The sequence below is a fragment of the Diorhabda sublineata genome, chromosome X (assembly GCF_026230105.1).
Source record: "Diorhabda sublineata isolate icDioSubl1.1 chromosome X, icDioSubl1.1, whole genome shotgun sequence".
Lineage (NCBI taxonomy): Eukaryota > Metazoa > Arthropoda > Insecta > Coleoptera > Chrysomelidae > Diorhabda > Diorhabda sublineata.
The window spans coordinates 13361856-13376561 of record NC_079485.1 but is presented as its reverse complement, the minus strand read 5'-3'; the positions used below and the strand labels follow the sequence as shown (position 1 = coordinate 13376561).

Below are 14706 nucleotides of genomic sequence, written 5' to 3'. Positions count from 1 at the left end.
TCATTAATGTCAGCTAAGGATAAAAAAATTTATAAAACATTATTCTTCATAACGGTAGCTGGATCAACGCTACCGAAACGTTGACATGAAAATATTGTGTATTGATTTACCAAGAAAAAAACAGAAAGAATATACCATAAGAAACATGCAAAATATATTGGTTGTTCAGTTATGCCGAATTTTTGATAATTTATCATTTTTTTTAGTTTGTCTATTTTTTAAAGAACTTGAAAAAGTTTTACAATATTTGAAAATCTGAGTTCGCAATAATAAATTGAAAATGTATTGCCTATGACTACAACAGATTGCATTTGTTGCATACCACTCGGGAAGAATTTTTCCAACAATTTTCTTTTTCAAATTTAATATTATTTTATCATCTGAAATTTTCCCTATATTTTTGTCGAAGCTATTAAGTACTATCATGGTGAAATTTTTCAATAATGTTGTTGGAGTTTTCAATGCACACTTATCATTTAAATAATAATTCTTATAGAATATAAGAAGCTCTTGTCCACTGTTTATTTCATCAGAAGCTTCTAAACTGACATTACAGTCTTTGCAATTGAGGCGATCTAAACATTTTTCAATTAAATAACCCACTTCTAACATCGCAATATCATTTGAATGTACCTCGGAAGAAATTGAATTGGTGGATGAATCCGTTTGTTCGGATGATGATTCTTCTTTAACATTTAATGAAGCGAGTGCTTCATTGTGATCTGTTGGTAAAAGCAGTATATTATCATCATCATCCAGTTGACTGCCTGCATCAGCACTTCTAGGTGACCTCATTAAATTGGCGACAATATTTATTTCAAATGTAGCTCGAAATGCTTTCACTGTTGGCTTTCTGTTATACCCTCCTCTTTGACGATAAACAGAAAATTGATTTTGAAGTGGATCTTGAATTAGTCTGCCTGTGAATAAATAATTGAAACCTTCATTTTTTTGATCACTTGCAATTTGTTCTATAGTTTTAAATAGACTGTTTCTATTATCACTGTAGGAAGTTATGGATAGCAAAATCGTGAAATAAATAACTAACATCAATATTTGTTGGGATGATAAATTCATTCATAATGTGTGACTGGAAAAATGTACTTGAGGAGCTTGTTGCTACCTTCAACTTTCAGAAATTATATTTTACAATGAGACCATAAATGCTTATAAAACCATCTGTTTGTTTAATGGTATAATAAAAGCAGATAAAAGGTCTACTTATCTGAACCATCTCTTGTTAAATGTGTTTTTTGCAATATATATAATAAAATTGAAACTAAAATTCATTTTTATTGAAAGTATTTAACAATCATGAGATGGTATATGGCATTACTATATTCTTACCCTTAATAGATATGAGGACAAAAATGAACAATGGACAAAAATGGTGATTATGATTAAAGTTCTTTTGATAAGTTTATAAGATTGAATGGATTTGGAGTTTGTAGTAAATCATTGTACTCGTATAATATGCAATGGGACCATAATACAAATAAACTCATTATCAGAAAAAACTATTGGACGAATTATCTTTTATTTGATGATAATTAAATACCTACGTATGTTTAGTATTGAACATTTGTAAACAGTCATTTATTCACATTCACTATTTTTTATTCCTTTATGAAAAATAATTGTCTTAAGAATAACTCACCCGAGTGTATGATCCATTTTTGACATCTGGTAGGGTCATTCACAGGAAATCGGTACATTATAATTGTAGGATCTGATCTCTTACTTAGCCCACACTTGAAATAAACACAATTATTTCCAGCCATTTCTAAAAAATTGAAAAGAAGAAGTGATTATTTGTTATATAAATACATTTTAATAAGTAGTTCGCTAAATATACAGCTTTTTTTCGAAATTTATACATCTAGCGCCTCTTATAATCTGAATATATTAACTAAGAGAGTAGTGATGTATATTAATTGTAATAATACCCACTTACCTCAAAAATGAAATATATATCCAAGTTCAAATATTCTCAAATAAAAAAATAATCCAAGTGCACAACCAACGAAACTCAACAATAACACAACGAACACAATACAATATTGAACTCAAATTGCAACTTTGCTATAGGCACCCAAAATAAGAAACTTTACAACACAGCTTAAGGGCTGAATATATTTTAAATAATTTTGGCGCCATCTGTTATTGGGGTAATTCGGCAACCAAAGCTAAGAAAACACGTAATTCATGCTAGGACGTACAGTTAGAAAAGACGTGCTGTGGACGCCAACTCTCCACTGCTATCTATTGGTGGCGTCCACCTCGTCAAATGATATCCTCATAAGACTAACCTACTATCCTATTCTTTATACAATGGTTATAAGTCATTAGAATTTACAGGTTTCTGTTCTTTTTATATTGAAATATATTAATATTTTTATATTTTATTTAAGTAATAATAATTCATTATTATATAATTTTCTCAAAATTACATCTATTTTAATGTTTCTCCCATAGCAACGTCATGATTCGAAGGAAATGGATTAACTTGTTATACCTGCTCCATCTATTGATGAAACTATGGGGAGTAATAAATTTATATTGATAAGAAAAAACACTTTATCTTATTATTTGAATATTTGGATTTTTATTATTTAGTGGTTGAGTGAATAAATTTTTTCTTAAAAGAAAGATATTAATGGTGATGATGTAATCTTTGAATTTTATATAAAAAGGAAACTGTAAGAATTCATCAGGTCTCAATATACACTGTTACAAGATGGTACTAGCAGCTCAATAACACAATATTGTTGATAATAAATAAATAAATAAATAAAATAGCATTTTCATTCATTCAGCGTATGAAACTTCACCCTTGTCAATATAACAACGTCATGAATAACAATTTGAAACAACCTTTATAAATCGGTCGTTGTCAGAACATGTGTCAATTTTTAAAAAACTAAATTTAAAAGATGAGCCGCGCTGTTTCCCGAGCATTGAAATTTATTTTGGCAATAACGGTAAATTATTTCCTTCACTTTATTATTTACATAATATTTTGCAGAGACGTAGTCAAATCTTGCGTATTGTTCCCGTGATTTCTACAAAATGAACAAATTAGTCAGCACTCCCAGAGAAGTGAACGTCTACGTAGAGATAATCCACAAGCAGCTGTACTTCGCCGTCCTCAAAGGAAAAGACATAATCAGCTTGAAAAACAACTCCAACACCATTTATTTTTGTATAGACGATGAACTACATTACGATAATTTCTTCAATGATTTCGGACCGTTGAATTTGTCTTGTTTATATAAATATTGCTCCAAATTGAATAAATACCTGAAGGTTTCGAAGGGATTGAAGAGGGTGGTCCATTATACGTGCAATCAACCCAAAAAGAAAACCAACGCTGTATGTTTGATGGGATTATTTTGCATCATGTATCTCAAGTTCGAGCCGGAGACCATCTGGGGCGTTTTGGAAGATCTCGGACCTTACAAGTGAGATATCGATTTCGTATATACTGAAAAGTTTTTGCCCACTCCATAATACATTCATTAAATTTCATAATACACTTTAACGAATTTCTCTTTAAACAAACACACCACAACTTCGGAGGAACGCATGTTTATAATTTGTCGGTGAGTGCGACAAGTTAAAACTTTCAATCACCGGCTGATTTGGTTATTATTCTTTAATTCTGAATTATATCTTGTTTGTAGTTGTAGTAGATTGTAGTTTATTCTGTGATTACTACTTTATGAAGTTCGTATACAAATTGTTCTCGTTCTCGCAAATTTAGACTTGTAGGTAAAACCAAGAAACTAACGGTTGAAACTCGTGAATTAATCGCAAGTCTTCATAGTCTAGGTACAAAGGGAGAAAATATGCAACCACCAGGAGCTGTGGCGATAGAAAACGTTCAGAGTGACCTCGAAAAACCACCACAACTTAAGAACGTATTGTTTTGATCAGTAAACGTGATCGACGACTCACAGGCCCGTAGATAGCAGCTCAGATCATTGAATCTGAAGATCTGCATTCCACATTGAAAAAGGGATTGAGAGAAACTGGAAGTGTGCCAGTGAAGAAACCTCTTTTAAGACGCCAATATAAAGTTAAAGGTTGTAGTGTACTTAAGAACATGAAAATTGGATGCATGCGGAGTGGGGAGAGTTTTGTGGAGTGATGAGTCAAAATTTAAGGTTTTCAGATCTAAGAAAAGAATGTTTGTGTGCAGGTTAAAGGTAAAACGTAATACAAGTGAAATCCTGACTGTAAGACAAGGCGGAGGGTTGGTAATGGTTTGGGAATGTTTTGAAAAAAGGGCGATTGATTATCTGGTCAAAATTGAAGGAATTTTGGAGAAAGAATGCTTTAAAAATGTATTACTTTCTGGCTATCGCCTGATCGGCAAAAAAATTTTCTACCAGTATGACAACTTCGCAGGGAGGAATTGTGAAACCAATCATCACACAATGGTTTGTGGTACTAGAACTAGTCCAGATACCACGAGGAGGAATTTTTCGAAGGTTTGTTCAGTTCTACGGATTTTGTTTACATAAATTCCTGTACGATAATTACCTTTTAGATTTTTAACAATATTATTAACGTAATTTTGACTTCTATCAACCTAGTCCTTCGCGTAGGTTCATCTTATTTCACATTTACATTTTATTATCTTCGGGGTTAATATCCTCAATGCAGTGGTTTGAGGTACTACAACTATCTTGAATACCACGAGGAACGATTTCTCGAAGGTATAAAGACTGGCTTTCATTTGTACAGTTGGGGCCATGGGATATTGTCCAACAGCTGCTTTAGAAGTGATTCTAAATCTAGTACTGGAAAGCGTGCTAGTAAAAACATCAATTAGAATGTTCAGAGATGGAATAATCAAAGAAAAATCGTTCTTAAATAATAACCAAATCTGGGACATCTTCAGAATGATGCATCGAAAAATTTTAGCTTTGAGAAAAAAATTACCTCAATTCCAAGCTGTAGAAGATAGTGAGATCAAAAGACCATACAAGAAATAAACAGAAATGCCATTAAATTGTATATGGACGATCTAGAGCAGCAGACAGAACTGGATTTGAAGTGTACAGGACCAGAACCAAACACTTTTATATTGTGGTTAACTGAAAAAATATGTCCAGTTTAATCTATATAGGAACTAACGCAAACAGAAGATCATCATCTTGTCCGAAAGCCAAACAGCAATTAGAGCTTTAAGCTCTAATATTATAAAATCCAACGTCGTTTGGGATTGCCTAGAAAAATTAAACAGGCTAGGAAAGAAAAATAAAGTTACCCTACAATGGATAGCTGAAAAGTTGATAGCTGATAAGCTCGCTAAAGCTATAGTTGACAAGTCCTTCATGGGACCTGAACCCTTCTACAGAACAATAGAAAAAGCATTGGAAAATAAGGTATATGGGAGCCAAATCAATTATTGGGGCTAAGAGCTGAGATGAAATAGAAGATGAAGATCTCTGGTAGCTACAACCATCGCACATTCAGTACATTCTAAGTATCGCTGCAAGAAACGGGGATATTATAGATCCTTTGGGTTGCAAAATCTACGTACGTACATACATCACGCAAACTATAAACTATAGTGTGGGCAAAAACTAGTGACCAGTAGTAAATATCTCAATATGTTCACAGGCCTTACTTAGACGTTTCATTGGGTGATTGTGGTTTTAATTTGAAAATAATTGACTGTTTTAATGCTATTGGGAGAGCTATGACATTCAATTTTGTGGATTTTAAAGATTTCAACGTCGACGAGTACGATATATATAGCAAAATTGAATACGGCGATTTGAATTGGTTAATACCCAGGAAGTTCCTCGCTTTTATAGGACCAGCTGATAACCGTACAGCCCATCCGCCGGAATTTTACATCAAATATTTTTTGAAAAATGACGTGAAGACCATTATAAGGTTGAACGGAATCGTATATAACGCTTCTGCGTAAGTAACAATTTTGTTAAAACACACTGCCCAGCATAAAATTCACCACATAATCTAAAGAAATTTCAATTTTCTTTGGTTTTTCTTCAGTTTTACCATAGTTTTTTAACTGAACAAAAAAGAAACACTAATATTTTTTGTTTTTGTCGTTTTACTTGCCTATCGCAAATAGTTCATGTAGTATTCACAGCGACGGCTTTAGAAGATGGCTACTGTCAGCAGTTCATGCGAAGACCTGGTTCAGAACAGTCTGCAGTTTCCCTTCGAAATCATCTACAAGAACTGAAAAATATAAACATGAGTGGACATCTAGATCATGTTCTCGAACTAGACCTACTGGGCTGTTGCTTTCTTGTAAACACCGGATCGCTAGATTGAATTTTGCACTGGAGCACCTTGTTTGACAACGATAGATTGGGGTCACGCATTGTTTTACGAGTTCTACGAGAGCAAGGCGAGGGATACGTTCAAACTTGTACTACTGAGTGACTTTCATTTGTTGGAGAATAAGTTATAATATGAGGAGGTATATGTTTTGACGCTCGCACGGCTTTTATCGAGAATGGGACGTTGACTACGCACTTATACCTAACAGAGGTTCTAGAAGAGCATGATGTATCATTCATGGTTATTCTTGGAGACGACGCAACCTTTCTGAATGATAATGCACAACCCCACACTGCTCGGATAGTCACAAAATTTATTATTATTATAAAATTATAGAGAGTTTCGCGACATCATGGTGCAGGAATGGGGCAGTTTTCGATCCTATTCATCAATGTAATCTTCTTCCAAAGCAATACAATCATTCCAACGCCTCTCTAACTTCTCGATGTCGTGTTTCTAGCAATTACTTCTTCATTTGAGCAGAATTTCTTATCGGTGAGTGCTTTTTTTGAGATCCGTAATCACCATATCTGGACTATACGGTGGTTGTGAAAGCAATTTGAAGTGTAATTAGCTCAATTTAAAAATAGTTGCCATCTACTTGTGTGTTGGTGCATTGTCTTCGTGAAACAATGGTTGGTTTCTGCATTTAAATGCTCCAATAACTCTAGGAAGTATTCACTATTGATTGACATGATGGATCCATGATTCATACATTGTCACATATCGATGCAAAAAATTTAATTTATCACGTGTAAACATGGCCAAGTTTTCTCATGGTCAAATGTTCATGCATAATTGTAAAGAAACTGCATTTTGATATCTTTACGGCCTCAGTTATCTTCAGCAATTTCTATTACGATTAGATATTACCAGTTTGTGGACCTTCTTGGTCAATTTGAGAACCAGGACGTTCACCATAATAGGTGTTTGTACGACTACATTTAAATTCAGAAAATCAATAAAAAATGATTTTTTCAATGGAGCAAAGTCCGGATAACACTTCTGAAGCTATTGCTTCACTTAAATGGCTGTCACTTTCAAAGTTGGTATCAAACGTCGTATGGATTTGACAATGGCAACGCCATCTGCGTGTAAGGCACACGACTTATTGAGTAATGTATTATTGATTAATTAGAGAATTTCAACTGATAACATTTGACAGGAAACCGGATAAAACGTTTTTATTTAGTCGTCATAACTTCAATTTCAGTTTCACTAAAGTTGGAATAAAGCATTTCAATTTAATTTTCCCCGACGGATCCACTCCTCCTCGAGGGGTTCTATTGAAGTTTTTATCTATCGCAGAGGAGGCACCTGCTGCTATAGCTGTACATTGTAAGGTAAACTATTCAAACTCGCTGTTTTAACGCGAATTCAATTGATTTTACGTTTGCTTAGGCCGGTCTTGGTCGTACGGGCTCTTTGATAGGTGCTTACCTCGTGAAGCACTATTTGTTAACGGCCAGAGAAGCTATAGCTTGGCTTAGACTATGTAGACCAGGATCAGTTATAGGACGCCAACAAATATGGCTGGAGAAGATGGAAAGTTGGTTATGGGATGCCGGAAACCAATACAGGTGAAGTTTTTCCATAATTAATTAATTACAGTAATAGTTTTGTATGTTAAAAATTGCAATTTTCAAAATATACTGTTGAGCAAAAAAATCGACTCCTTGTAATCTCAAATCACTGACAAAACAACTGTATTATATTGTTTCTTGCTCATACAATCCAATAATATATTATGATCGTTAACTACCCTTTTTATGTTTATTTACAATAATACTAATTAGGGGTAACTAACCTAACCTAACCACTATTAGTTAGCCGTCAAACGTCAACCGATACACAACAAGAAATCTACCTAAAAATGGACACAACAAGTAATAAAGTTCCTAAAGTCAGCGATAGCCCAGTGGGCTGAACATAAGTCTGCTGTTTCAAAAACTCACCGTCGTTACCAAGATTGGAACCTTTCGTCGAAGACGCTTTTCTGGAAGGACATTGCTGAGAAATTTCAAGTCCCATAACAGAATAAGACTTAAGGCGGCTAATCTTGAGCCAAAAAGGTTAACTACTGGTTTCAAATTACCTCCAGCTTACCAAGCATCTCATATAAGATTTACTATGGAACACGATAAATGGACTAACAAAAAATGGGGCTTCGTTCTCATCTCAGATCTTCATGGTAGTCATAGAAGATGACCAGTCTACATAAGATCTGGAGTGTTGCATAAAAGCTGAGACTAATGGTGTCGAGATGCTAAAACCACAAATATAATGGAAGTTACAGATTTTTTTAGTAGAGATTTTTGAGCGTGCGACTCGAGTCGATTTTTTTGTGTATGTGTAGAAACGATAATTTTCCATTCGCTTTAGGATTGAACGTTACGGAGCGGTGGATGAGATTCCGACACACAAATACGGAATTTACAGTAAAAAGTGGCAGGTGGAACGAGAAAATATGTTGAGGGAAGCGCGAAAAAAAGTACAAGTCAACGACGTTCCTAAATCTGATATGACGGCGATATGCAAAAAAAAGATCGTTTCTGCGAGCATCGATTCTTTTACTAAAAAAGTTAATTCGCAAAGAAGTAATCGTAGAACGTTACCAGAAGACAAAACGAGATTATTACATCCTAAATCGACGGAGAGAGTGGAAAATAAAACGTACAGTCCAAAGCAGAGCTATCTATCGACGTTGCCAAGTGTAAGTTACGATAGATCGACCTCGAGATCTGCTTGTGAGCAGAAAAGAATCGATAGATTCACCCAAGGAGACGAATTGAATAGGATAAAGGCGACTTGGAATAAAAATAAGACACCGATTGGTAAAATAACTAGACCCCAATCGGAAAATGGGAAATATATACTATTTTCACGTAATTTTACGTAAAATTGATTGTTTTGTTCGGGAAAATCTATTTTATCGTAATTCATCAGAATCCTCGATGTATTCTTGATATTTACTAAATTTTCTGTATATCATTTGGCAATAAAATAATAAATAAAACTGGAAGTCTATCATTTATCACTTTCCTAGTTTTCTCGCTGTTTTTATAACTCTTGCAATAGCGCTCTTATATTCCGTTTGAATAGAGTATGCCTCCATTTTGATCTTTGCATAAGTTACAGCGTTGTCAAATGTCTGTCATGAAATTATAATGCAGTGGTGCCAAAATAATCAGATTTTCACAAAAACTATATTAAATAATTAATACGTCAGAAAAAGGGATGTTTTCAATAGAATAAAAGATGCCGATATCATATTTATAGTTTGAGATTGAAATGGTGTGGTCAGTTGATTCGGTGTTGAGGATTATTTTCTAAGGCAACTTTCTCGTGTTTTCAAGGTTTTGTCATAGATTATGGAGTTTTAGAGTCGGTTAGTGCAATAAACGTTACGTCTCTGTTAGAAGTTTAGTTTCAAGTATGGAAAATTTAAAAGAAAATGAACGACGTTAAATGATCGACTTTGTAAGAATGGAAATGCCAAAAAAGAAGAAAGAAGCTTTGGTTAAAGTGACTAACGGAAAACTGAGGGTCAGTTTACGAAAACAGAGTTCAAAAATCAAGAAAATATTCTAAGAAGCAACAAATGGAACACAAATCAAAATTCAAAAAGGTGAGGAATTGAATTCAGAAGTGTATTTAAAAAGAAACAAAAGTTTTACTTAAAAGTGATGGTACGTTTGGTCGATATCTTCTCTTGGTAGTTCTTCAGCATACATTAGTCCTTCTAGAAACGCTGTAACCTGGTACTGGATCTAGATTAATGCAGGTCATAAAGAAAAAGCATCCTGAAGGAAATTTTGTGTTTTGGCCAGACATATCAACTGCTTTTTATGCAAAAAACGTTGTGGAAGCTTCCACGGAGTGTTCCTAATGTGCCTCAACTGAAGCCAATTCAACCGTTTCGACGAAATTTGAACCGAAACGTATATTCTGGAGGTTTGGACGCAACTTCACATGAAGAATTGGAAAATATTGAATATTTCATAATTTAATGCGACATTTGTAAAGAAAAATTAGCATAATTTTTATAAAATTAATAGTTACTTTGTGAATGTTTAGTTGCCAATTGAAATCGAATCGATATAATCTTTTCCCGCATTCCACAATAATTTGAGAACATATTTACTGGAAAGTGCCTTCTACTTTGTTAACGATTTTTATTTCTAATAATAATATTTAATTCCGGACATGCTGCATACTGGTTTAATTTTGTTATAGACTCATACGAGGTCTGGTTATTAAATAACGAGACTGGTTGAGAAAACGGGTTTTATTATGAAAATTATTCTACATTCGAATGCTTTCTTCAATATACTTTTCTTCACTCGCCATACACCTTTTCATACGTTTTTTCCATTAATTTAAGTAATGTTGGAAGTCTTCTTTGTTAAGGGTCTTTAGGAGCTCTGGTTTACCGCTTCCATTGACACAAATCGGGTCACAAGATATTTTGGCTAGGAGTCAGGAAAGACTTTTGTCATTTGTAATCCCTGGTGTAAAATTTTTCTAACCGTTTCTTTATCGGCGTTTACAGCCTCGTCAATCATCCGGATGCTAATTCGACGATCTGCACGCAAAATTTGGTTGATTTTGGTCACTGGTTCCGGAGTTAGAACAGTCACAGGGCGACCTGGGTGCCGGTCATCTTCAGTGCTTTCTCTAAAGCGCTTACACCACTCAAAAACACGCGTACTAAATAGAGAATTGTCACCATAGGTCTCTTGCAACAAGTTGTAGATAATATTTTACAATTTTCAATATAATTATTTAATAGCCAGACCTCGTACACTAATTATGACCTATTACTATAACCTATAATTTTGTTACTCGTTGTGGTTTTGTTTGTATGTTTGTTTTTTAGTTTTTTCGAGCTTTCGAATTTTTTCACAATAAAGCATTTCTCTCTTTCTCTCGAATGCGAGCCGATTGGGTGAAGATTCAATTATATAAAATGTAGTACAATAGTAAAATAGTAAAATAAAGTACAAATAATTAAATTTAAACAAACAGTTTGTCCCCACACTCTTATACGTTAAAACGCCGACTACACTTTGTGAAAAACATACTATACTAGGGCGTTAACACAAATTTCCAAAAAAAGTACGACGTCAAAGACCTGCACATGTATGCAAGTTCACTTATTTTCTATATTTTCATGTTTATACGTAACGTCTAAAGTATATAGATTAGATAATAAATACGAAAGTCGTTACGTCACTTTTAGATATTTAAACAGCGTTGCCAAACCAAAAAAAAATAAAAGCAAAGAAAGAAGTAAATATATTTCACTAATAACCTTTTGTATCATCCATATTTTCTATTTAATTATTAGATAAGGAAGAAAAAAACGTCAATAGAGAAATTCATATATATATTTATATTACAATGAAAAAATCATTTATTTTTTACAACACGTAATATGCTCATTATAATATACAAACAAAAAAAAATTTCAAGCCAATTTTTGCTGACATTGCACAAAGCTTAGAAATTAACAATTAAACAGAACTAGGAACGATGTGATGAACAAAATTAGGATAAGCTTGAATAAAATCCTTACAACATGATGAATTATGCTTTTTGTAAATTTTTTTAAGCGTTCAGTTCATCTAATATAATTTAAAAAATGATAATAATAGTCAATTAATTTGAAATTAATTACTTCGACATTAAGATTATTCCAAGTTACGAAGGCTGCTACTTAAGTTTTGAGATAGATAAATAAAAACATATCATTGGATATGGCTTGAATGCGTTTGAACCAATTTCGATTGAGGTCCTCCAAAACATGTCATTTGAACGCATCCACAGGCTTCTGAAAGAAAACGTTGATTTCTCAATTCATTTTTGATCTGCAAGAATCAGAAGAAATCAATGAAATACAAACAAGGACCTTTCAACTCGATGCTTTGTTTGTCCAAAAACGTTTTCGTTTGAATTGATGTTTGATAGCTCACGTAGGGGTGAGTGTTTCGTCTTCTCCTATTGGTTTCTCTGATTTTTTCTAACACTTTTCGCAAATAGGTGCTGGTGTACCATCCACAATCTTTCTACGTTGGAACGGCAGCGACATCTCTAGTTATTCCGAAAATACAGGCGACTATTTGCTTCAAAGTGCTTCCAGCTTAACGAACTTTCGTTGGATTTGACTTCGTCTTGAAAGACCCATACAGTCGATTGTTACTTAGTTTCGGGTTCATATGCATAAATCCATGATTCGTTACGATCTTACAGACGTGGAACTAATACCCAAGTATAGCTAAATCTCAAAGTATGTCACATGACGATCTGGCAACATCAGTTTACGTACAGCATCGATGTTTTCTGGCACAACAGCCGATTTTACACGACCTTCACGAAATTCATCCTTTAGCGAAGTACCATCTCTATTAAATTCGAAAAACCAGCGAAGATGGTGTTTCATGGTGCTGTTGGTTTAATCCACATTGAAAGTCATCGCAATCACTCAAGATGAATGTGTCAACTTAAATAGCACTCGTAGGACAACACGTACATTCATGACATATGACAGATGACAATGTCAATGTCAGATTTGACATATCCATATTAATACTGGCAAATCTCAAAACTTAAGAAGCAACTGATGAAGCTTGGTCATTTTTGAGCATATAGGGTGACCTCAATTTATTAGTTTGACTAAATAGATACCACCAGTGGTTTTTTCCAGAAATTGAATCTTCTAGAATATTTTTTAAATATAAATTTAAGTAGAACATGAATATGAATTAGTGTAAAGAAAATACGTTGTGTGTTTTAATATATCGTACCCTTTTGTACTACATACAATTGTTTTCCTTTACCTTTTAGTTTATGATATAAAGGAGAGAGTAAAAATATACCTTTCAATTCGTTCAAATAGAATACAAGTCTTGTGACAGATTTTTGAAACTTTTAAACTGTGGAAATTTACTTGACATTCTTTGTCATGTTTATCAATATTAAGACAAGTCCAATGATCTTCCTATTTGACAATAATGGCAACTGTCTGAATGTCAGTTAACTTAGGAGTCATTAAATAGAAAACAGTGAACAGAAATGAGAAATGAGAAAATTTTCTCACATATTTTCTCGGGCTGAAAAATTCTGATTTGGCATTTATTCTTGAAACACCCTATAGTTCTTTGTGATAACTATAATTATTCACTAAATTATCTGAGAAAATCTACAAGTAATAAAAATGTAGTGAAGTTATGGAGACATAAATTATTACCCTAAAGTACAGGGTGTATACTAATGTCGTTCGTAGCAACTTTAGTAGCGTTTATCACGTTTATGAATATGGCGTAGAATTTGCTACGAATGTCAAACAGCAAACATCAATCGGAGACAGCAAACGGAAAGCAGAGTTTATGCACCGGTCTGTAATCTAAAAAAAATTAACTTTGATCCATCAATAATATATGCAATTATTGTTTGATATGAAAGTTGTGCATGAAAAATCGATTTAAAGATTCGATTTTACGATTGTAGATCGAATCGTCCTAGCCCTGCGCATAGACATAGTACTTAGAGGTTAATTCTTAAAATTTAACTTGGATTCTAAATAGTTATTGTCTTAACACAACAATCTTAATAATGTTGGAACAAATTATTAAGTTTTGAAAATAATAAACTATTCTACGACAATTTGTACAATTGCTGCCTTTGCTTAGACCCCTATGTATAAAAAACCCTTTTAGTTAACATTTTATTACCTAATTTGATATAATTAATTTTGTTAATTAATTTCTCATTATCCATTTAGACTAAAATATTCATTTTAGTCTAATATGTGAGTTGGAAACGTGCAGTTTTCGTATTGAAATTTTTTATACATCCGTTAATTTTCATTTTTCATAGTTTTTGGTGAAAAAATTGATCTGCAAGAGACCGATTCTTTTCCACCACAACACAAATATGGAATATTAAAACATCAAATACGTTCACCCCATGAAAATTATTTATTCAAGATCTCACATGGTGTTTAATTTTAGTATTTTTCACAATTATTAGGTCGTTTCTACAAGTACTATTCCAAAAATACCTTCCACATCTATAATAAAGCCCCAAAATAAATACAGTAGATATAAAAAAATAAAATATTGACCACAAGTAGGAAGAAGATATAGAGTAAGAACAATAAGCTATTTACAATATTACAACACTTTATACAGGTATACGAGGGTTGTCTGACAAGTTCCTGATTTCAACTTGGAAATATATTCATTAATATAGGTTAGGAAATATATTTACGCATGCGTTGAAAGATTCTAACCAAAATTTCAGTCATTTTGAACGAAGTTAAAGAAGCGTTGTACGAATACTGGACAAATGGTTTTGGAAAATTGTCGAATTAAGTTT

The 14706-nt window shown here is 33.3% G+C and overlaps 1 protein-coding gene across 1 annotated transcript; it reads left to right on the top strand.

The window, feature by feature from the left end:
- Positions 1–3069: 3069 nt before the first annotated feature.
- On the top strand, positions 3070–9226 carry LOC130450579 (dual specificity protein phosphatase CDC14C-like). The gene is made up of 5 exons (XM_056789038.1): positions 3070–3461; positions 5632–5940; positions 7541–7670; positions 7729–7907; positions 8710–9226. Exons 1-5 carry the CDS (start codon positions 3070–3072, stop codon positions 9224–9226), a joined length of 1527 nt encoding a protein of 508 aa, XP_056645016.1.
- Positions 9227–14706: the final 5480 nt, after the last annotated feature.

What these genes read in the sequence shown, in the direction of transcription:
- LOC130450579 (XM_056789038.1), top strand. Translation starts at nt 3,070, where the DNA reads ATGAACAAATTAGTCAGCACTCCCAGAGAAGTGAACGTCTACGTAGAG. An exon ending in GAAGATCTCGGACCTTACAA is followed by an intron (nt 3,462 to 5,631) that starts GTGAGATATCGA and finishes ATATGTTCACAG; the next exon opens with GCCTTACTTAGACGTTTCAT. An exon ending in CTATAGCTGTACATTGTAAG is followed by an intron (nt 7,671 to 7,728) that starts GTAAACTATTCA and finishes ACGTTTGCTTAG; the next exon opens with GCCGGTCTTGGTCGTACGGG.